This window comes from Patiria miniata, unplaced genomic scaffold (genome assembly GCF_015706575.1).
Source record: "Patiria miniata isolate m_02_andy unplaced genomic scaffold, ASM1570657v1 HiC_scaffold_30, whole genome shotgun sequence".
Classification (NCBI taxonomy): domain Eukaryota; kingdom Metazoa; phylum Echinodermata; class Asteroidea; order Valvatida; family Asterinidae; genus Patiria; species Patiria miniata.
In genome coordinates this window covers 3,649,243-3,673,615 of record NW_024037070.1, presented here as the reverse complement: position 1 = coordinate 3,673,615, position 24,373 = coordinate 3,649,243, and the positions used below count along the sequence as shown (strand labels likewise).

Below are 24,373 nucleotides of genomic sequence, written 5' to 3'. Positions count from 1 at the left end.
TTACCTGTTGTGAGTTGATTAATTTTTTTGCACAATGTCTCATTGGAAAGCTCATAACTTATGTGACTTACAGTAACTTTGTAGAGTTTCCACAAAGGAACATTTAGTATTCGCCTCTGAACATTAATTGCTTGACTTTTCAGACATTTTCAGCAAAGTAATAGTCTTTTTAAAGCTCATTTTCCTTGTATGAACTTATGTAATGAATTAAAAATATATAATAAATAGACCAAAAATTTGTTATAAAACAAAGACATATAATTATAAAACAAAAGAAATATAATTTTCTAAAGTACATTTGCAATTGTTATTGTTTTTCTTGAACATATCAAGAAATCTTTTTTGAAATGTGAAGCTGAAATAAAAGGTTAAACCCAAAGAGAAAGATTTTTATTTTTAGCTATAGTTTCATCATACTCCTATATTTTGAAACAAAATCATGAAATGATGAATTCAAAGTTGAGTGATAAATGTGTACTTTGCCGTCTATTTTATGAGTTGTATTAATTATGTTCATGTGTGTGAAGAGTTTCAAGATTAGATATCAAATAAAGTACACAGCAATCGTAGAAAGAAATGTGTCCCAAATGTATCTGTTCATTTATATTGGAAATCTGTTTAAATCAAACAAGTTTGTCGTACTTTGAAATGAACATATCCAGCTGACAACGCTGTTAAAATTAATTTGAATGTGCGATCTCCACTTCAGCCTAGGTTATTTGGGCAAACATTTTTGATGTTTTCCTACTTTAAAGAAAACCAGTCGATTTTATTAGTCACCGTCTACTGAATTTTTTTTTTTAAACGTACGTTGCAAAAACATTGGATAGAAAGTGTACATGATACAATTAAATCATAATTGTCACAATTTGTAACTTTTAAGTGTTTGTATGCAATTTCGAACAAACTACTAGCTAAAACCCATTTAGTATCAAAACCGACTTCAGTTCGAGTTTTAGCGCCCCGCCCCGGGCAAATTATGCGCTTGCCTATGGAGCCATATGGCTCCATTTATAGCAGACGACTTTTTACATTAAAAACGCGAACGGCTACCTTGTTCCCATCGAAATTAACCCCTGTGCGTCATCACGTACCCCTGACTATGATAAATACTGAGAATAATACGTGGAGGAATCGTTCACAATAAAACGAGGCTGTAGCACGGCCCGATCATCAGGCATGTGTCAGGTGCTTCATCACGTGGTTATGTTGAACTTTTGACCACAAATCCTGTGATCGCTATTGTTGTATTGTTCACATGTTCTACGGAAGTTCAGGGATCGGCTTGCTAGCTAGTATAGCTCACACTGTACCGTCACACGGCCACGGCTTGCATCGTTCGGTCATAATCGGCCCATTTGACTGAAGTTCATCTTCAAGAACAAGACAGAAACTCGTAATCATGCCACCTGCGTAAGTATGGAATATGATGGGGAAAAATGTAGCAATCCATGGCATTATGACTGAGTTCGTTGGTTGTGTACAAAGTCAATGGAGAGTCGAGTACATTTTCTAACAACAAAATTGGGAATGTTTTCAAAGTTTCGTATTAAAGTTTCGTATTATTCCTCCGTGATTAAAGAAAGACTTTATAGCCCCTCAGTGTGTGACCGGCAGAGCTACTACTCCTGCTCCGCTCCGCGGAGCATCATAGTTCTAAGTACGGCAGAGCCGCACTAGTGGTGGGGCCGGAAAGAATGTTGCAACCTGACGTCACTTCAGCGGTAGTGTACAAAGTCTATGGAATTGGAGAGTCAAGAAAATTATCTAAATAGTAGTATTTGTACATGTATTTCTAACAAAATTGGAAACGTTTCTCAATCTGAGTTCCAGATTCATGTCTTAATCATCATTTTTACAATGACTGACCTGTATTGAGATGATATGTGAAGAAAAAAGTTGCAACATTCTTTGGGGTCTACCCGATGTTCCCCAATACCGATGTTCCCCGAAATCCTTAGGATTAGGGTTAGGGTGATAGGGTAGGAATTTCGGGGAACATCGGTATTGGGGAACATAGGTATGCACCCCATTCTTTCCCTGGTCATGAACGCCATATGGAAAAGGCAGTGGCTATATTGTTACGGCAGTCGATCGTCTGGTTCCCTGACCTGACAATATTCAACATCAGGATCTTTGGCTCTTGGAACGAAACTGTCAACCGAATGGCATTTGAAATGGTTCTCGGACTGTATTTACCTTTAAAAAAATTTTTTTCCAAAGCCACGGATTACGAAAAAGAAAAGGAAATTATCTACTTTGATAAAAAGTAGGGTTGATTAAAATCATAATTAAATAAATATTAAAAGAAAAAAAGGAAGAAAAAAAAACCAGTTCAGCGTAGCGCGGATTTGATCCCAGGAGCATCAGCATGGTGGTTGAGCATTTAACCAATCGAGCTACCAAAGCACTCTGGTTGGAAGGGCAGTTAGAAATGTTAGGTGTTTTGCCGTAACGATTGCAGTTAAAAATCGCGTTATGGCTGCCATCACGATAGCCACTACATACATGTGGAAAAAAATGCTAGTGCTGCAACATCATGATCATCACTTTTTAATTTAGGCCTATTTCAAAACAAACGAAAGGGTTTGGTCTTTGGAGGGTGGCATCATGATATATAAAATTGATTTGTGTTATATTGTGTAATCTGAGACTAGAAGGACTTGTTGAATCGCTTTTTTTTAATAACATTTGGACACTACATGTATATTACCAGATCATTTTCAAATGTTTGGGGAAAAAAGGTGATTCGTAGAACTAGTCCTGTAAGTTTGTAGTTACTCTGACCATGGTTATAGTTGAGTTTGATGGATTCTCCTCACTTTAGCTACAAAATACAAATCAAATTTATCCTCGTGCATGTGCTCAATAACTTGAAAAGCGCTGAGACTAAAACATTGTAACCTCAGACAGTTTGACTGCTCACTTCGCGAAGTGTACAAATTTACTGTGTTGTGTTTTCTTGAAAATGATACAACTTTGTTAATGATCAGTTGTAAATAACTGCATGAATTGAAGCGCTAAAACTCCTTTTTAAAAACATTTTCATCTTTGATCAGTTGTACTCCCCTTGGCTTTTACTTCATAAAACAAAACATAACATAACCTCCCACCTGAGTGATTTTTTCCAACTTTCACTCGGGAGGTAACACACTAGTAATGTTCAAACGTCGGTGAAGGGCAAAAACCTAATTTGATTTATATCACCCCGACGCAAAAATTCCATCTTCTAATTGTTTATGCGGTACCCGCTGCTATGTACATCAGATTCGAAACCAGCCAACCGATCCTGTTAGCTCGGTGGTCGAGTGGTAAGACATCTGCACTAGAAAGCAGGAGGTCGTGGGTTCGAGTCCCACCCGAGTGATTTTTTCCAACTTTCACTCGGGAGGTAACACACTGAGTATACAGTGTTCAAACGGTCGGTGAAGGGCAAAAACCTAATTTGATTTATATCACCCCGACGCAAAAATTCCATCTTCTAATTGTTTATGCGGTACCCGCTGCTATGTACATCAGATTCGAAACCAGCCAACCGATCCTGTTAGCTCGGTGGTCGAGTGGTAAGACATCTGCACTAGAAAGCAGGAGGTCGTGGGTTCGAGTCCCACCCGAGTGATTTTTTCCAACTTTCACTCGGGAGGTAACACAATGAGTATACAGTGTTCAAACGTTGGTGAAGGGCAAAAACCTAATTTGATTTATATCACCCCGACTCAAAATTCCATCTTATGATAACCTCATACAGTTGTATGGGGACCTTGAATGTGCAGCAGCTGTTTTATAGCTTTTTGGCCATGGCTAGGCACAAGTATCGTTTTTCGTAATTGATATTTTCCTTGCCAATAGATAGTCCAGTGTTTCTTTTGCTAACTTCATTACGTAGGTTAAATACTTCATTACGTAGGTTAAATACTTCATTACGTAGGTTAAATACTTCATTACGTAGGTTAAATACTTCATTACCTAGGTTAAATTACTTTTTAGTTTCATTGGGTGGGAAGTCTAGAATTCTCTGCATTTAAATTTCCCAGTCAGTTGACTTCGGCAACTCCATATTGCAAATTATGGAGTTTCCAAAGTCAGTGATTGACTTGGAATCAAGAATCCTTTTTAAGATCGCAGATGGATTCGTGTTGGAAATGCTAAAATAAAACGCAACGATCCTGGCTGTTTAGATGCAGAGAATTCTAGACTTCCCACTCAACAAAACTAATTTAAAAATATTAATCATAGACGTATTAGGCCAAAAAAAAAAGTCTTCGGTTTCTGGTATGGAGCTTGTCCAAAAAGTGGTGCGGCGACGCGGCTTTTTTTTTTTACCCGACTTTTTTGCTTCAAATGTCGGCTGATGACTGCAAATGGTGCCCGACTAAACTTAGTGCAAATATATGGGAGTCCAGAGAGGCCACATAAAGCTTATTCTCGATCATAACCCCATCTAAAAACACGTTGAAATTGCGCAGCAGCAGAATTCCAGTCAAACCATTGAGTTTGGCGGTTTTGAGACATCATCTTTCATTGAAAAAAACTTTTTCATTTTGCCGACGCGCATGGCTCTGGCGACGCGCACACATACCAGAAACCGGAGACTTTTTTTTTTGGGCCTTACTATAATTAAGTTACTGAAAGACTATCAATTAAAGTAATTTACATGTAAGGGTTATAATAATTATACATGTACTTTATGATCATCAAAGTGGCGTCAGCTTTCCAGTAAAAGCTTATTGGCACGGGAAAAATCAATTATGAAAACCAATTACTGATTCTGCCAAAAAGCTTTAAAACAGCTGGGGTAAGATGCTCAAGGTCACCATACAATTGTTATATGCATAACCCTTTCTACTTTATACAGCTTTTTACAGGAAAACAACCATATATATGGATCGGTTCCGCCATTTTCAGGCATGCATGAAAATGAAACCTTAGGCCCCCTATATATGTTTAATTTTATGTATTTCTAAGGAGTCAGAAAGAAACAAAGTTTTCAACAATTTACTTGTGAAAGAAATAACTGACTTTCCAGTAAATAGCGATGGAATCAAATAGCCCCACCATCTTGGAATGATATGACCCCCTGGACTCAACGGTGGCGCTCACCAACCCAGACTCCTTTAAATGCTCTTTGTGACACAACTTAATCTCGACCACTCTCAACACACCTCCAGTTTAAATCTTCAGATGGAATATTTTGGAGGATTACCAACCATGGAGCTGTGTTTATAGCTCCATGTATACCAACCAAGTACCAAGTAACTCAAGTCAATCACAAGTCATTTGGTCCCAAGTCAAGTCACAATTAGCTTTTCAAATGAAGCAGGCAGCACGCCCACGTACAAGCCCATGTAGTGGTAGACTTGGTGCCATTAGTCAGTTATTGTTTTGCGTACGGTACCGGTAATTACTGGCTCCACACACGCAAAATATCACTGCAATGTGCGAAGTCGGGTTCCCAGACCAAATGATGCTGCCTATTGATGTTCAATAACCGACTTGGCCAAAACGTTTTCTATTTTGTACACAACATATGGGAGTATTTTGAATCGCTGGCGAATTCTATGCGAGCACTCTGATTGGTTCAGATTCCAGCGTGTATTCTAGGCCTGTCGGACGGTCATTCTCATAACTTCGAGGGTTTGTGCTTTGTGTTGTGTAACATAACAAATTCATTATAGGGCATACACGACTCAAATAAATCAAGTATATCACACTGATACATTTGATTTCTATACACAATTTGACCGACCTTAGTGATTTAGCCGTTAAAACGTCGCCCGATCTAAAACATGTCCCCAACGTATTGAGAAGAACTCCCCATGTAACGGAATGAATGAGTCCTCATTTGCATTGCGGTGCGCCATTGGATCTCACCGCATAGATACACTGCATATTGCGCTGCACGCATATATGAATAACGATCCGGAACGTACCCGTCAAGTCGTTAGATATGTCGCAACCCGGCCGATTACGATGGAGTTCGACTGAAGTTCACAGAGAAAATATGAATATCTAACGACTTGTCATCAAGTCTTAAGGGGCGAGACAAAGCTTTATTGATGCACTATCAGCAATTGGACCACTTACCTTTTCTGTAGTATTCAGAGTAAAAATGTCCGCATCCATACCCATCTCGGCATCGATCTGGACTGTCTGGAAGCTGAAGTCAGAATGCCAGACATTAACAGGCTTGAGACCTTGTCCAAATTCTAGCCAACGAGGTCAACTAGCCAAGTCTGGCATTGAGGGGTAGTTAAATCACAGTCTGGCCAGCTGCAAAGACCTTGAAAGTATGGGCTAAGTAGTGGCTATAAAAGAAGATTGGAAATCACTTTTATGGTTACAGACATCAAGTTGTGCAGTCCATCTACAGCTACAGGTACCCTGATCTTTCCAAATAAAATCTTAACCTTACAAAAAGTTGATCTAGTTTTTTAATCTCTAGTCCTGACACTTAGAATAAATGGTTCTCCATTAATGTACCTGAAACAGCTTGACTATGCTCCTTTAATCTTGTGGTTAATTAAATCCCCATAATAAGGTATCAATGTTTTCCTCCAACATCTAAAATCAAAGGTTTCCAAAACCTCAGAAATGTTTCTTCATTGTCTCCATTGTGCTCATTTAGTCTAATTCGTCGTGTGCCCGGTGGAAGGGCATTATGCGCGTATGCCCTTATGCAATAGCGCGTAATCACAAAAATGTTCCCAGCAAAAGGGCATATGCAGAAAACTGCCTCTATTTTAATTAAATTTAAACATTTTTGTCAGAAATTAATACTCAGGTTAATTGTTCCAAAACTCATGATTGATACGTGTGACAAATTTCAAAATCGTACAATTTATAATACGCGTGGGAGAACATTGGATTCATATTACACATGGGGGAATATTATTGAACCTTTCAGTGCAATTTTCTTGAAAATCATTTTTGCGTCAGAATTGCTCATATATGCCCTTCTGCTGAGCATCCAACGAATTTCAATGCAATTTGTACATTTGAGGAAACCTTTTCATTTTTTTGAAGAATGTTTATCATTAAGTTTTCTGCCCCTTCTTCTTGTCTCCACAGACCTGGTTACTCTCAGGGTGGGAAGACCCATACCGTCCCTGCCACGCTGCATGCTGACAACAGAGGGCGCCTTCTAGAGCGTCTGCGGGCCAATAAGGATGTTCCTGCTGGATCAGTGGTGCTTCTTGAAGGAGGGAAGGACATCAATCAGTATTGCACAGATATTGAGCTGGTGTTCCGCCAGGTAAACATGTATACTCATAGGCTTGTACACTGGGGGGGGGGGGGGGGGGGTCGGTTATACAGTCTTGTACACAATTAATGGAGACAATGAAGAAAAATGTCAGAGGTTTTGGAAACTTTTGAGTTTAGAGATTGGAGGAAACACTAATATCTTTTGGGATTTAATGAACAACAAGAGTTACCAGTATAGTCAAGCTGTGGAGCACGTACTGTTGTCCAATGGTACGGTGTTTGACTCGTGTGGCTTCTTATATGGGTTCGAATCCTGACCGCGGGAACATGGTGCTTGTGCTCTTGAGCAAGGCATTTTACCATTATTGCTTCGTCCTTCGGATGGGGCGTAAAGCCATAGGTCCCATGTATTGTGTAATGCACGTTTTTAAAAGAACCCAGTAACACTTATGGCTAAGAGAGAGTTTGCCCTGGTGTTTCTGGCAGTGGCTGCAATATGCGCCGCAGCATCTTGTAAACCAAGGTGCTACATAATGGGTCTCGTATTTCTCATAAACTTCATTTACCTGTCTTTAATAATAGACATAATTTTCAGCGCCTTGACTAAGTACATGTACCTAATTGTTGGTAGATACATGCACTATAAGACTCCTGTAATTATCACAACATGTGCAGTAAATGGTTTTAGTTATGTAGAACTACCCTTTTGTTGGTTTGTTTCAATTTGTATTTTGAAGGAATCCTACTTCATGTGGACTTTTGGTGTCGAGTTGGCCGGTTTCTATGGTGCGGTTGCTGTCGACACGGGAAAGGCTGTGCTGTTTGCTCCTAAAATACCAGAGTCTTACATAGTGTACATGGGAGAGTAAGATATGATCATTTTGTCATTTTCTAAGAGTGTGATGGGATAATAAGCAACTTTGTTGTCGGGGAAGAAAGGCAAACATTCTGGCGAAACGGTGTTGGCTAATTTTACAATCTCCCAAATCAAGTTGTACTGATATAAATATTTATTAAACTTCATGCATATTTAATTGTTTAAATTCCTCCCCAAAATTGTTGTGAAAGTTGCAAAGTTTATAATGCAACAGTTTCAACTTGCACTAAATAAGTGCTGAGTTTTTATAAACGAATAAAGAAAGAGATTCCTTTTTCTTTTTAAAGATTCAAATCTTGGCAGTTTAATTGTAATTCATTGCATGACAGAGAGTAAAATAATCCCACTTCTGACATCATGTTTCGTTAAGTATTCTCCTGGAGAGAACTTTAAGTCTGAGGTCAATAAATGATATAGCTGAATGACAAAGAAACTGTTCTTTAGAGACTTTCATCTAAGAAGTTAGGGTCATGTTCCAGTTCTCAGTCTAGCTCTAGTAAGATGTTGTGTATCTCATACCAACCCTTGTTAAAGATGTTTAAATTTTCCCTTAAATGGTCAGGTTGCCCTCCAACGACAACATAAAGGAGAGATATGCAGTGGATGAGGTTCACTATGTGGAAGAGGTACACAATTTCTCTTCTCATTTCTGGTGCATTGAACAGCTAATGTGATCATTTGCATTTATTCTCTTTTTATATCATTAAAGATATAGTCCATCATTTGTAATTTGTGCATTTTGTTCGTTTGAAGCAACAAAAGTGTTCAAAATCTAATGAAGGACACTGAACAACTAACCTGATGAAGTTTCAGCTCAGCTTCAGCTGTATATTCCGAGAAAAATAGCATTCTAGGATCTCAATTTCAAATCAAAAGTTGCTGAATCACGTTTTGAATTGCAGCTATACGCGATGTCGCGCACTGATCCGACGAATTATAGCAACCGCGCGCGCCTGTGCGTCGTGCCAATGCTTGTGCGCGCTGCGCCGAATAACAAAACGAACTACTAATTTAAATGTTCCTACAGTGTGTCTTAAGACGCACCATTGGAAAGGCCTTCTTTCGTTGATTACTTCAAAATGATAGCTTGCCAGAAAGATTAATTTCACAGGGAGTTTAGCCCACTTACTATCTTTCAACCAAGTATGTTTTTCAACAATAATTCGCCAGTTACTTTTTCGGATGGCTGCAGATGATGGACTATAGCTTTAAATGAATAACAAAAGTAAACAGTACATAATTTTTGTTTCAGCAGTGTTAATAAATGATCTTGAAATTCAATGGAGTTGAAAATTGATTATTCCTGTACTAAGAGAACATCCTATGTCAAGCAGAGAGTACAACACATCCTATTAAATTTTGGCAAATATTTTTTTTTATCCTGATCATTACAGATTACTACTGTACTGGAAGCAATGAACCCGGCTACTCTGCTGACACTGGTAAGCTACAGGATTATTATACAGATAAGGAAAAGTTTATGAGTGCAATGGTAAGAATAATTTCATTTGGTGACAAATGGAATGTTTCATTTCACAAGGTGAAACCAAGTGAAGTGGAACATTCCATCTGTCACCGAATGAAATGATTCTTTCCATTGCACGAATGTGGAATATTCATTATTTGTTTTAAACAACACCTGAATAAATCCTCGTCATCTGATTGGGCAGAGCCTCCAAAAGTGTGACCGTGCAATGGAACGTTTAACGTGGAATGGAACTTCAATTTTTGCCGGGCGGCCGTGCCATGTATTGGGGCGAATAATTCAATGACAAAATATTGTCACCAGGGATCCAAATTGAAACAGCTCAAATAGTTTTTTGCTGGTTTGAATATTCAAAAACAAAAAGAGTACTTACATCACGACTGTGATGTTATTTTAGTGTGAGTTGCGGCGCTTTATTATCAGTTGCCACAGTGGCGCAGCCAGGATTTGGCTTGGGGGGGGGGGCTCAAATTTTTTTTCAACAAATGTTGCCCAAATTTTTAGCTGCAGAAAAAAATGTGATTTTTTTTTTTCCGGGGGGCGGACTATTTTGACGTTGGGGGCGCCAATTACAGCCCTATTATACTACTCGAAAATAGGCCACATATATATCACCGAGGTAACATCGTGGGACTAAAAAAAAAATTACCAAACATTTTTTTTAAAAATTGACAAGCTCGGGGGGGGGGGGGGGGGCTCAAACCCTTGAGCCACCTTTTTGTTGACAGTAACTTTTTTGTTGACAGCGGTTCATCGTTCACATCCTTGTAGCTGGTTGAAACCCTTTACAGTTATAAAAAAATAACTGTGAAATACTCCAACACTCCATATCGATCGCTGCATGAAATCGTTAAAGGGAATACATGTATACATCATTTGCTTTTGCTGTAATTTTCAGAAATGGATGGCATTTGGGGGTTGGAAATATATAGCAAATATAGTTACACTGACTTTTTTGAGGTTTTTGGTTCGAAAATGCTATGAAAACCAAGAAAAACAATCATTTTCCTGTAGTTCCCTGACTCCATATAAGAAGAAACAGAGCAGTTTACATACATTGGGGAATTGTAAGGTCAGGGAACCAGTCTAGCTGGCTTGTACCCGTTCATAGGTGTGTAATCGATTGCAAACAAGTGCGATGGTCAATTGGGGCCAGTATTTGAAAAAAAAGCCAGTTTTTTTCCAACGCTGGTCGGCCGACCAGCATTGGAAATTGATACAAAAATACCACTTTTCTTGAAAATGACAGTATACCAGGTGCCATGATTTTACAGGATGCTTTACACTGTCATTCACTAACAGTCCAGCAAGGTATTTCAAAATGATTTGGCAGTTTTATTTTTTGATGTTTGCAAATGTTGTATTTTCCCTTTAACTGGTGCGCTCCTTGTGCAACTTTGTACAGGCCGCAGCACGAAGTTGCAGCTGGCAGGTTGGAACATCCAAATATTTGGACTAATGCAGTTTTGACTTGGAGTTATAGAATACTTAACTATTTGAAAATAGACAGCCCCAGATGAAATTGAACCCAGAAAAGCAGGAAACAATAATATCCCTGTCTTGAGGTTGGTAATTTGGGGAACAAAATCACTGCTCATTTGTAGCTTATTTACTGTTTTATTAAACAGTAAACATTTGTAAAATGTTTATTTGGATTTGTTTTCTTCAACAGAAAGGCGTGAACTCGGACAGTGGGCTGACTTCACATGAAGCTGAATTTGATGGAATCAAGAAGTAAGAAAGCTGTTGTCTTAAGTGAAATTTAAAAAAATAGGAAAGGTGAACTTTCTGAATTACAAACGTCGACCCTTACCAATGAGTGAATTCCATGACTGAGAGACAGGAATAAAAAAACAAACAGGGCCAAAAATAAAAGTTGAACAAATGTAAAAATTAGGCTATGTGGTCAGGCATGCAACTTTTCCTCGGATCAGCTGATTTCCTCTTTTTTACTTCCAATGTGTGCCATTGAAAATAGAAAAACACTGTACAAAGTCTGGGAAAGATTTGAATTTCCTCTTTTTTTGTGACTTCCCAGTTGCATGCCTGTGTGGTTCAAATCAGCAGGGTTTTGGCCTTTGAGGTTGCATTGTTATTCCCATGCATGAAGTAGATACCTAGGTATGAATATAATGGTTCAAAGTGAACTATTCAAGTGCGAATACCTCAGAATTGTGTTTACTTTACAAAAACAAAGTTTCGTTTTTGTAACGCTTGATACATTAAGGTGTCATAGGTCAGATAAAAGACATACCATTGATGATGGACAAACATGATAAAAAAAGTTATATTTTTATAAACTGAATAATTTTTTTTAATTTATTTATCCATGGATTCTTTGAAATCCTGGAACTTGACCCTTCATAAATGCCACATGTGGTTTGCAAAAAGTACTTCTACAAAGGAACCACGTTTAAATTTTATGAGATAAGAATTGTCTTTTGGCAGAGTTTAAAATTGTTGCTGTTTTTTTTTTTCATTGCAATATTTTGTTGCAGGTTCAAAGTGAATAACTCTATTCTTCACCCTGAAATATCGGAATGGTAAGCTTGTAATTCAGTAACTGAGCTTTTTTGGAGAGAATGTAGTATCCAGACACCACTTCTTTGGTTGTGTACAAAGTCTATGGAGAGTGGAGTACATTTCCATAGTAATATCTAACAAACTTGGAAATGTTTTCAGTCCCAGATTCATGTCTTTTTAAAATTTTTGCAATGACTGACCTTCATTGAGGTAATATGTGATGAAAATATAATGAATAATGCGGCATCAGGATGCAACTTTCTTTCCGGCGTCTGGATGCAACGTTCTTTCCGTTTATTTAAATGTTTGTGTTCTTTTCTTTCTTTTTTTTGTCAGAAGTCCAATGCCATTATATTGGTAACCTAACAGAATTCCTGAATTGGGGAAAATATTAATTTTGATACTTGGTTTTTTCCTTCACGAAGTACCTTTCAGAAGAAATGTATAGTCGGTCCTGCCTGAGATCCTCTGAGATTGAATACATCACTGAGCTTGCTCGTGTGTGGCTTGAACAAACTTCATCCTGCCCAGAGTGTATTCACATCAGTTTTCTCATTTGTTGAATTTTGAGAAGTTGGATGGATCATGCAGTCCCATTTTGTGCTATAAGTACAGAAATTAGTTGAGCACAGGGTTCAACCTTAGCAGTAGTCCATTCACCAAATGCGAGTAAACACAGCGGCGGACTATAGTCAAAACCATTCCCTAAGTAGTCTGCCCGGCGAGTCAAAATTATTGCAAATAACATTGTTGTTTATGACAGTCTGGTGCAAACATTTTAAAGTTGTATTGCGGACTAGTGAAAAGACCCATGGACTAGATTCACTAGTCTGGCTGGCTAGTGAAAAAGAAATATTAAGGGCGAACCCTGCTTAGCATAAACACAAAAAACTATTGTGCCCAGCAGATAATAGGGTACCAAAGAGTCATGCGATGCACATTGGTTGTGACTGCAGGCTCTCCGCTGATTTTACTGATGTTACTTAGTGCAAATTGTACCTAGCAAGTTTTTTCTACCCAGCAACTTCGTGAGAAATAGTGCATAGTATTTCTTTAGAGTATGAAATAATACATTTTCTTTGGTCACTTGACATATGCTTTCCTTCATTCATGTTTTGCAGTCGTGTCTTCAAAAGCCCTGGTGAGCTTGAGGTCCTTCGCTATGTCTGCGCGCTGAGCTGTGAAGCTCACAAGGATGTCATGCGGAAGGCCCGTCCAGGGCTCATGGAGTACCAACTAGAGAGGTGGGTATCGGACTCAGTGCCTTATCATAGACAGCCTTTCGCCAAGGCCATCGTGGCTTAGAGCGGCGGAGCTGCGAAGACCCGAAGCGACTGGAGCAAAGATTAAGTCAGCACGCATGAGTGGCAAAGCCACGAGGCCTTTTCCGACTTGATTTTGTTGAATTATTCATAGTTTTTATGCAAATAAGAAGAGTGCTGAAGGTTATAACCAATCACAACACGGATTTTGCTTAGTCACTTCCATTTTTAAAAAGAAGGGTGAGTAAGGAAAATGTTAGAGCAAATAATGGTAAGTTCAGATGAAAAATAAGTTCATACACTCAAATAATTTCTTGAAATACTTTTAAAAGTAAAATTAAAATAAGATAATGTAAGAACAATTACGCGGTCACGGTCTCGTGGAAAATTAGACTCGCATTTTTTGTTTTTAAATTTTGTGCAAGCATCCGGGCGCATTGACACGTCCGGGTAGTAGCCACGCACGCACTAAAAGGCTGCTGATTGGTTGGAATTTTGCTACCCTTTTGGGGTAGCAAAAATCGAGATTATAAAGAAAAACATAAGAATTTCTTGACAAATTAGAAAAGGTCCTTGTGGCTTTGCCACTCGCATGTGTGGTCTCCCGCTCAAGTCACTTCGCGTTTTCGCCGCTTTGTCTAATGCGGGCAAGTTAAGCCACGATGGCCTTGGTGAAAGGCTATATCATAGAGGGCACTGTGCAGTATTGTTTACAAGTTGGGCAAGAATTCTTAAATCTAAACAGTTACAATACAAGTAAAACCTGAGAAATGGAGTCGTCGGAGTACTTCATGGGTTTATGGGTTTAAAATATCAGATTGAATCTGTTTTGAATTTGCAAATGTTTGTACATTTTTGGTGTGTCGGCTGTCGTGTCCAAACACTGTATTCCCACTCAACCCATAGTTTCTTTAAGTGAGAAAAATGCAGGGCTTGAAAATGAGATACAAAAGATACTCATCAGGCAAAATGAACAAGCTAGCCCAAACAATTTGGAGCTGTCAACTGCACTTGGAGTGCATTGACAAAGTAGAATTTGAATGAGCTCCTCTGTTTGAATATGGTTGTTAACTGTCATCTTGTAGTTAGACACCCCCCCCCCCCTTTGAAATGCACGACACAATTTACCACAGCCATTACATTTTGTGGTGACTCACAGTATGGTCCGGAAACTGCACTTCTAGAGGGAATGGTTATAATCATATAAGTTGTTTTTCCTATTGAATGTTTCCATGCAGTACATTCCAGCACTATGTGTACTACCACGGCGGTTGTCGCAGAGTGGCATATACTTGCATCTGTGCCAGGTAAGGAAAGCTAATAACCCCGGAAAATTATGACCTTTTCCTTTTTCCAGTCCGTTTTACTTTGCCCAGTGATTTTTCTCTTTTAACAGGCATGTAAGACCCCGTTCCCACTTGATCCACCAATTGGGGGATCTGATCCACCTTTTGCCAAATTGCCGGATCAGATCCCCCAATTGGTGGATCAGATCCGGCAATTGTGTGTAGTGGGAACGCTACCCGTTATAAGGTGGATCAGGATCAGATCCACCTTTTCTGATCCACCTCTGGACCAGGATACAGATCCCCCAATTGGTGGATCAGATCCGGCAATTGGCGGATCACGGCAGATGGGAACGCAAAAGGTGGATCTGATCCGGCAATTTGACCTGTCAACATCCGCACGGTGCACGAGTGGCGCGAAAATGTTGCGGTCTTAAGAACGAAGAAACACGCTTTCAGGCATGTAGCTCATGTGAAAATTTCCAACGTACTCAATGTGCACAATAAACAACCGCTGAACTACGGGCTAGCACCGCGCATGCACGTGGTATATCCTGAAACTACACTAGGCCTTTTACAATTTTGGTTGCGTATTCTTCCATTTCTAAACCTTTTTTTTTTTCGAGAAATTTTACTTATTTTTCCATCCATAAATGACTCTGAGTCCGCACTCACCAAAACACTTCAATTTGGCACAGAATCATGGAAAAGCTTACGAATACGCAATGAGAATAGTGCCGATAACGCGGTGCGTCTGGAGGTGACAAATCTGTAGTATTGATTATAGAAAATTGGAAAAGATGTCGTAGTACATCATGTGACCATTTTTAACCAATGAGAACCTTCAGAACCAGGGAATCCCTTATCGATGCATTGGTTTCTGCCGTGATGTCACACAATGAGCGGCGCTGTTCGATTTCCCCAGTTAATTTATGCACGTACGGATCCTCTATCCGTGATTTATGTCGGTGAATTCGCGTAATTTTTGTCGGTGAATTCATAGCACTGTTAAAAACTGACCCATCCTGGCCTAGCATGCAACACTACTGGCACTCCACAGAGCGCGCGTAATTCCGAACTCAGTGACCTTTCAGACCCAACATTTCCGTTTGAAAAGGTGGATCAAGCATAAGTGGGAACGCGACTTGCGGTTTCGTTGCGGTAAGATAACGATCACACCAAAATGCCGGATCGTGATCCACCTTTTCCAAATTCAAGTGGGAACGCGGTGTAAGTATTCCAGATTCGCTGATTTCCTCGGCTTTTTTTTCTCATGAACGCCATTACAAATTGAAAAACCCTGTATAAAGTCTTATATTGTTTGGAATTTCAAAAAAGAAAATCCTAAATTTCCTGTTACATGCCTGTTTTTAGGAATGAAACTTTTAATGTCCAGCCTTTTATTTTTCTCTTTTTTTGGCAAATCTTATATAAATTTTTAAATGAAGTCTAAAATGTTGAAAAGTTTCCTAACATTTTGTCCCTATTCCATCAATAACATCCCTCTCTCTGAGAACATCTGTACCCAAAATGTTCAGATTTTTTTCCTAAATGGAAAAGTTAAAAACTTTCAAAATTGAAAATCTTTATCGTTTTGTACCAGCCATCGGTTTTTCAGATTTTTGTCTGAATTCAGACTGTTTAAATTTTAGAGAAAGACGTTATCAGTATTGGAAGAAATGCATCTTGCTGACCTTTAATCCAATTTTCAGGGTTTTTTTAATTGACAATCTCATCCGGGTGTAAGATTATAAAAGGTGGGAATTGTTGGAACTTCCTAGGATTTTCTTTTTTGCTAATTTGTCTGTTTTCCGGATGTCTCTTCATCATTTTAGTGGACACAACTCCTCTGTCCTACACTATGGGCATGCAGGCGCCCCCAACAACAGCCAAATCCAGGATGGAGATATTTGGTACGTCAACAATAATTTTAATTTATTGCAATACCACCAGTGAGTCAATATTTCAAAGTCCTAAATTCACACTGCACCGGTACATCGGCATTCTGCGCAACATCACGCAGTACGTGCAAGCCAACCATCAAACATTTTATCTAAACATTCAAATTTTGGGGATCATTTGGTTCAGCGTCACTCCAGAACCAGATGACGGTCTGAAATCAGCATGAAGTGCATAGCTATTTTATTTTTTAGTAGTAGTTGGCTGAATTCATGGTTCTGCGAAGCGCAAGATGATTTCCCACTCCAGTACACAGAGTCCTTAAATAACAACTAGAAAGCACTCGGAGAGCACAAACCTCCGCCATTTATAAACAAGTCCCCACCATATTGTCAGTATACCCCAGAAAAATATTTGTATAAATGGTGAAGAATCCTTAAAAAAATCCTGGATCCAGATCCGGATCACTTTCAAAATCTAATCAATTTGTACTTGTACCAAGGACCACCCCTAAAAAAATGTTTCGTGCAAATCTATCCATAACTTATTGAGTTATCTTGTTAACAGACAAACCAACCAACAAACAACGCCAATGAAAACATAACCCCCTTGGCAGAGGTATTAATTACTACAATTATGTAATAGCATGATGTAGCCATGGGAATCGCAATGTGCACTCACGAGCATCCATGCCATAAAACCGCACAGTGCTGGGGCAGTTTATGGCGGTATAAGAAGTAACAGGCATGACACTCTCGAGGCAAATACTGAAACTAACTGGTTTGAAAGGACTAGCTACACCTTGGAAATATATGTACTTCAAATGAGGTTTTGCCCTTCACCGACGTTTTAAACACTGTATACTCAGTGTGTTACCTCCCAAGTGAAAGTTGGAAAAAATCACTCGGGTGGGACTCGAACCCACGAGCTCCTGCTTTCTAGTGCAGATGTCTTACCACTCGACCACCGAGCTAACGGGATCGGTTGGCTGGTTCGAATCTGATGTACATAGCAGCGGGTACCGCATAAACTATTATAAGATGGAATTTTTGCGTCGGGGTGATATAAATAAAATTAGGTTTTGCCCTACTTGAAACCTTTCTTCACATGAACACCCCTCTTGTTTCTTGCAGCACTTTTGATATGGGTGCAGAGTATTATGGATACGCCTCTGATATCACGGTGGCCTTCCCCGCTAACGGCAAGTTTAACAACGACCAGCGAATCATCTACGAAACTGTCCTGAAAGCAAATCGAGCTGTTTTCAAGGCAATGAAACCAGGTATTGAAATTTATTAAAGCCTGTCAAAAAAGTAACAATTATTTAAGTTATATTGTTTTGCATATTAAACATTTACTAGTGTTTCAGACAAGCAGGGTTATCTCAGAAGTTGTGGGGTGTTGCCTGACCTCATTCAATGATTATCCATTGTCATTGACCTTTGACCTTTGACCTTTAGGTGTCCTGTGGACAGACATGCATCTCCTTGCTGAGCGGACCATCCTAGTTGAGCTGAAGTCACATGGCTTGGTCAAGGGTGATGTGGACGAGATGATGAAGGTTTACTTAGGGGCTGTCTTCATGCCGCACGGCCTCGGTCACTTCATGGGATGTGACACCCATGATGTGGGTGGCTACCCAGAGGTGAGACTAGCTTGCTAAGTTCTTAGGGGTTACTTCACGGAGATCAGGAGATAGCCAAAGTGTTGTGCAACGTTCATCGCTTGGCGCTGACAGCAATCATAGAGATTTACCAAGAACAGAAACGAAAAGCAAAAAGATGTGGCTGGCCAGAGTCTCAGTAATGTACACTACTTTGGGTTGTCAGCCGATCTATTTCCAAGCACACTCTGCTGAGACTTCATATTTTAGCATTCCATCGTCAGTTCTTTCATGAGGTCTCCAACCTATTAGAGGGTCTTTTAAAATGTTGAACATTCCTTCTCTGTGAGGAACGTTCCATTGCAAACATTTTTTTTTAGCATCGGGGATCTGAGTTTGCTCCCTTTTTTCTCACATCAAACCATTTTAATCCATTAATCAATGTACCACCCCAAACTGCCCTGACTGCTACTCCCTGTACCGCCCCAAACTGCCCTACGTGTTACTCCCTGTATCCCCCCCCCCAACCTGCCCTGCCTGATACTCCCTGTACTGCCTGAACTACCCTGCCTGTTACTTTCTGTACTGCCCCAAACTGCCCTGCCTGTTACTCCCTGTACCGCCCCAAACTGCCCTGCCTGTTACTCCCTGTACCACGTCAAACTGCCCTGCCTGTTACTCCCTGTACCGCCCCAACCTGCCCTGCCTGATACTCCCTGTACTGCCCCAAACCACCCTGCCTGTTACCACTGTAATGCCCCAAACTGCCCTGCCTTTTACTCCACTGCCCCAAACTGCCCTGCCTGTTACTCCCTGTAACGCCCCAAACTGCCCTGCCTGTTACCCGCTGTACTGCCCCAATTTGTCTTCCATGTACCTGTTACTCCCTGTACTGCTCTATACCAACCAAGCACTCTTTGGTTTTTAAATGAATGAATAAATACAATGTAATGTAATGTATTACATATGTAGAGTTGCTCGTGGGTAGAAATGCCCCCATGAAATTTGACTTGAATCAACCCTGAAGATGCTGCAATGTTCTTGGCAGGGTGTTGAGAGGGTCCAAAGGCCAGGAATTCGTAACCTGCGCACTTCCCGTGTTCTGGAAGCTGGTATGGTCATAACCGTTGAACCTGGATGCTACTTCATCAAAGCAGTAAGTCAAACTTCTGTTTTTTAAAGTGACAACCAACGGGGGGGGGGGGGGGGGGGGGGGGGGGGGGGGGGGGGGGGGGGGGGGGGTGATGGATTAGGGAGGGGGTACAGAAAGGAGGGGTCGCTGCGCATCTGGGCCCAATTTCACAGCACTGCTAAGCACAAAAATTTACTTACCACAAAAAAGTCTGGCTTATAAAAGCAGGTTACCAGCCAAAACTCCATGTGATAGCAAACAACAGCTGAATACTAATCATGAGCAAATATACATTACATGAGTTTCGGCTGGTAACCTGCTTTTATAAGCCAGCCTTTTTTTGTGCTAAGCAGATTTGTGTGCTTAGCAGCGCCTTGAAATTGGCCCCTGAACAGTGGCAGTGTGCTGAACGCTGGACACGGCCCACTTGCACAGAGGCAGCTTAAACTATCCGACATTTCTCAAATCCTAGCTTCTCGTCTTTCATGGCCATCCAGCAAATCTAAATTTTAGGGGAAAACTTTGGTAAACTTTTCCCACGCAATTAAATTTCTCGCTACGCCACTGATTGCATGTGCACTAGACTGAACTTGTTAATGATTTTTAATTTTTTTTTAAATTTGCCTTTCCCCTAGTAAATGTAACTATATGGATGTAACCCAAAAATCATAAAAAGAACTAGCAAAAGGTTAACCCTAACAGAACTCAACCCATCAAATCCGAACGGCATGTTTTATTGGAATCTGTCAGGATGGGTACAGTGCCACTAAAACTGACAGTCTTTTACATTGGGTTGGGCACACCTTCAGAAACAGAAGCAGTTTCTGCTGTAGGGGATGGAATCTCCATTTTCCTATCAAAGCACATATCTGCTACAATGTCCTTTCAGTAATGCTCGTGAACACCTTTGCTTTGTAGACCCTGGAACCTGCCTTGAAGGACCCTAAGATGATGCCATTCCTTTGCCCTGACGTCTTGGAAAGATTCAAGAACTTTGGTGGGGTGAGTGGCAGCTCTTCTTTGCTCTGTTAAACTGACTAGCAGTGATGAACCCTTTTGTGGAAATATAAACAAGCAGGCACAGTGTTAGTCTGAGTTAAAGACTAGCAGATGATAAGTTTTAGTGAATGAGATGCTTAAGTTTTGTATGAGTTGCCAGAGGCATTGTAATAATTATTATGATCGTGATCGTTGTCATGGTTGTCATTTATGCTGTCTGAAATGTTGCTCCAACTGTCAGGATATTCCAGTTCTCAAAACGCAGGTATGAATTAAGCAAACTTGACATAAAACCATTTGTAGCGAGATAAGCCCAAACACGCACATGGTTCCTTATGGGGCAGAGTAACAATACGAACAATCAACCGTATTCGCAAAGAAGCCTTTTTTGATCGCTTTCCCTGAAAGTATATTATAAACTGTTGAATGGGATGATGCAAGCGTTACTTTCAAATTTGTTTTTATTGGGTCGTAAAATATTAGGTACGTTTAATCCAAAAAAAAATGTATTTTTCATCAGAGAAGACTGGTACTAATTTGTAATTAACTTTATTGCTTTCATTGCTTTTTTGCAAGTTTCAGAAATGAAGATTTTACCTCCCTTTCAATTTAATATCGGAGACTTGTGAATAAACCCTATAGACACCACAAGTCTTTAGAAATGTATCTGTCCCATAAGGAAAATGCCACGGAGTTTGAGATTTCAATAGGAACAAAGGAGAACAAAAGAAGGGAAACAAAGGTCTCCCCCACAAGAATGTAAGGCTGGTTGAGGTGAGATATGTTCAGGTTTTTGTGAGGTTGCAGCACAAAAACTTGACATGACTTTTCAAATTTTGCTTTGCATTCATGTTCGCACCAAGTATGAGCGGGCCCTTTGAGTCAGTTTTTGAGTATGTTTCCGACACAGGTCCGAATCGAGGATGACGTCTTGGTGACCAAAGATGGAGCTGAGAACCTGAGCCCCTACGTCCCAAGAGAGATTGCAGAAATTGAGGCGCTGATGGCCGAGGGGCGCTAGATGGATTTAGACCCAGCACCAACATTTAAAAAAGCATCAACATTATCTAAACTAAAGAAGAAATCTCACAGTGAAATATGACTACAACACACAGTTACATATTTCGATGTGCAAAAATGTACATGTATTTTCAACCAAATGCTTGATGGGTGCAGTGCATTGTAGGTGTTATATGATGGACCAGCCTGTAAGTCTGAATCCATTTTTTTTCTTCTAAAAAATTATCTACTCTGAAATGCCAAAGCTTTCTCCTTGAGGAGTTGAAGTTTGTTAGCTTACTTTTCATTGTAAGCTTTAAAATCTTTATTAATTTAAAAATGTTTGAATGAACAGACGTTTTTTATAATTGCATGCGCTCCATTTATAAGACTATGAAAATTATAAGAGAAATAGCATGGGCCATCTGCTTTGAATATAGAGTGAAAGTTTAACCGGCCGAGGCTGACAACTTGATCCTCAACGATTCCTTTAATTTTTTGAAAAGCAATCCTTGAAAATGCACCTTTGTATCCCATTTAATCTATATTTTCAGTTATCGTTTTCAACGGTATTTGGTGCCTTTTTATTATTATGCTAGTGTATTTCTATATTCATGAGCAAAAGTGTGATGTCATTTCAGGCAGAAACCTCAATGTTACTGCAAAAGTTGCCTGAAATTTTGATATTTTGCTGTCGTAAATTTTCTTTTCTTTGGCAATTCATTGTTGCATCAGTACATGGCAGTATAAGCCAATGAGCAAACTTTTCTCACAAACGTTTTCAATGGGCATGTTTTGGGGTTCATAATTTGAACAGAAAACCCCTTAACTGAACAGTATCTTCCTGAGATGACATCACAGCAACAGCGCCCTGAGTTGTCCGGAAAAGAGTGGACAATTTTTGCAATAAAATTAACCAAAAAGGGGGGGGGCAAATAGTTTTCATACATTTAAGAGGAGTGGAAAGTGGCACAAAATGTGTTCCTCACAAAAATTTGTCACATGGCCGCTAAGCAACAATGTAGTCAAGTCGTACATTTTGATGCAGTATTTCTATGAAATTTGGCCCAAGCAAAATCCTAGAAAACTCGGACTTAAACATAATTGGAATCCAGATTGTCGAAATAGATGTCTAGGCTCATTTCAAGTCTGGACTTAACCGACCACTGATTGTCTAGTTCCAGACATGTACTAACTTCAAAGTTAAATTACGCTTTTTTATTTTTTTACTTCGTGGGAATCAGTGCAGAATGTACAGCTTGTCATTATCCACAATGTCAGTGTGTATAACGTATTACATTTTACACACAAAAAAAATCAATATACATGTATTTATAAAAAATATTATACCTCTAAATAAGATTTTTTGAGGTATACATGAAATTTGTCTAAAATTATAATATGTTTTGAAAATTTGAAAAAAAGAGCATGTTATATTCATGAAAATGTTGACTGCTTTGAAAAAAATTAGGTAAGAAAGGAAACAAATTGCAGCAGATTATAGATTGCTGGCCTTGTTACCCAGACTAGGCCATCAGCCTGGGGGTTTGGCCAGTATCAGATCGGGGCATAAATGACTATAGTGCGCATGCGCAAAGTATACCGCCCCTAGAGTGGTAACAAGCATTTTGATGGACATTTTGAAAAAAAGGTGATAACCCCTAAAAAGCTGCCACCGCTGCAATGTTATCACATATTTTCCAACTCTGGAGGTGTATACCTTGCCAAAAATCGCTATGACAATTATTCTTCTCATTTGATACCAGTTGCCAAAATTTTGGACCGAAGCTGATGGCCTAGACCTAAAGCTATCACTATTTAATACAAAATGTAAACATAAATAGGGACATTATCCATGCTCATGTACTCATGATATAAGTTGATGCACATCGTCATGCGCGTTGGGGGGGGGGGGCCTCCCGACGAGCCAAAAAAAAGGGGGGGGGGGAAGAGGCGCAAAGTCATATTGTTGTGAATTTAATGGGTTGGGGGTGGGGAATGTCCCTGCCCACCCTCAAAAAAAAAGAAGATATATCGGGAAATGGTGGACATTTTAGGGATTTTTTTGGGGGGGGGGGGGGGAAGGTGCTTTGCCCCCCTCTAGAAAAAAATCCTGGCGACGCCCATGCGCATCGTAAGGTGTTTTGCAAATATTATCATGTTTAACCAGCTGTGAACACCAACTTAATTTTGCTACTTTTGGGGGGCAACAATTTTAATTTGTGGGTTTATACAGTTGCTAAATATGGTATAGGCCTCCAGTTTCTAAGCTTTGTTTTGGTTGGGGCTGTCCTTTTTGCAAATGTATATTAGAAATTGCACAATAAATAAAATTGACGGCTTTGTCTCCTGGAATAAGTTAGAAATTGCGGAATATCTGTGCTCTAAGTACCTTGCATTCTTTTTGTGGGCCCGGGAAAAAAAAAGAGGTCCACAGGGTGCAGGAAGTGCCGGGGAACGTTTTGTGGACTTGCTCACATCCACACAAGGTTCCCTCTCTCTGAAAAACAGGATTATTAGAGGCATTTGGGGTTAGGGTTTTCCTTCGTAAAATGAAGAGGAACACTGCGGTACGAGGAAGTCCTGATTGAACACATGGCCGGTTGAAAGAGTGTTCTCTGTGCGAGTAAAATCACTTTGTTTCCGTTCGATTATGTTTTAATAACACGAATAAAAAAAGAAATGTCCACAGTAGGTATGGAAGGCAAGTTTATGAGCTTGTGCACGGTGTGCTCTAATATATCTTTGTGAAATAAATTAGACATTACACAATAAAGATTACTAAATCCATTTTGTCTCCCGTTTTTTACACACCAACCTGCAGGGCCGTTTGTGTAGGCCTAATCACTTATATACCAATTAATTGCTGTGCGCTAATACCTACTTGCATTTTTAGTGGTTTTTTTTATATTAAATAGTAAATTTAAACACATTCACACCAATATAATTTATATTCACAAATACCTCACACAGTTTACCCTAGACCCGTGAACGTGGTGTTGTATACAACGCCACGCGCTTCCCTCACATACATAGGCCTACAAGCGAAATTGTTATATCTTTTGATCCGCGACATATAACCACGTATAATTTTGGCCATAGGT

At 39.7% G+C, this 24,373-nt stretch overlaps 1 protein-coding gene across 1 annotated transcript; it reads left to right on the top strand.

Moving 5' to 3' along the window:
• The first annotated feature begins 1,225 nt into the window (after positions 1-1,225).
• LOC119739331 (xaa-Pro dipeptidase-like) lies at positions 1,226-24,059 on the top strand. Its single transcript, XM_038214221.1, has 15 exons — positions 1,226-1,413; positions 7,069-7,252; positions 7,941-8,068; positions 8,643-8,706; positions 9,475-9,522; positions 11,239-11,300; positions 12,065-12,109; positions 13,211-13,333; positions 14,590-14,658; positions 16,473-16,550; positions 17,670-17,818; positions 17,997-18,181; positions 19,188-19,295; positions 20,190-20,273; positions 21,181-24,059. The coding sequence occupies exons 1-15, from the start codon at positions 1,403-1,405 to the stop codon at positions 21,289-21,291; spliced, it is 1,449 nt and encodes a 482-aa protein (XP_038070149.1). The 5' UTR covers positions 1,226-1,402; the 3' UTR covers positions 21,292-24,059.
• The last annotated feature ends 314 nt before the right edge of the window (positions 24,060-24,373 follow it).

Bases quoted from the DNA above. Each gene is read 5' to 3' on its own strand.
- LOC119739331 (XM_038214221.1), top strand. The intron at 7,253-7,940 runs GTAAACATGTAT...TGTATTTTGAAG, and splicing joins TTGAGCTGGTGTTCCGCCAG to GAATCCTACTTCATGTGGAC. The intron at 14,659-16,472 runs GTAAGGAAAGCT...TCATCATTTTAG, and splicing joins TATACTTGCATCTGTGCCAG to TGGACACAACTCCTCTGTCC.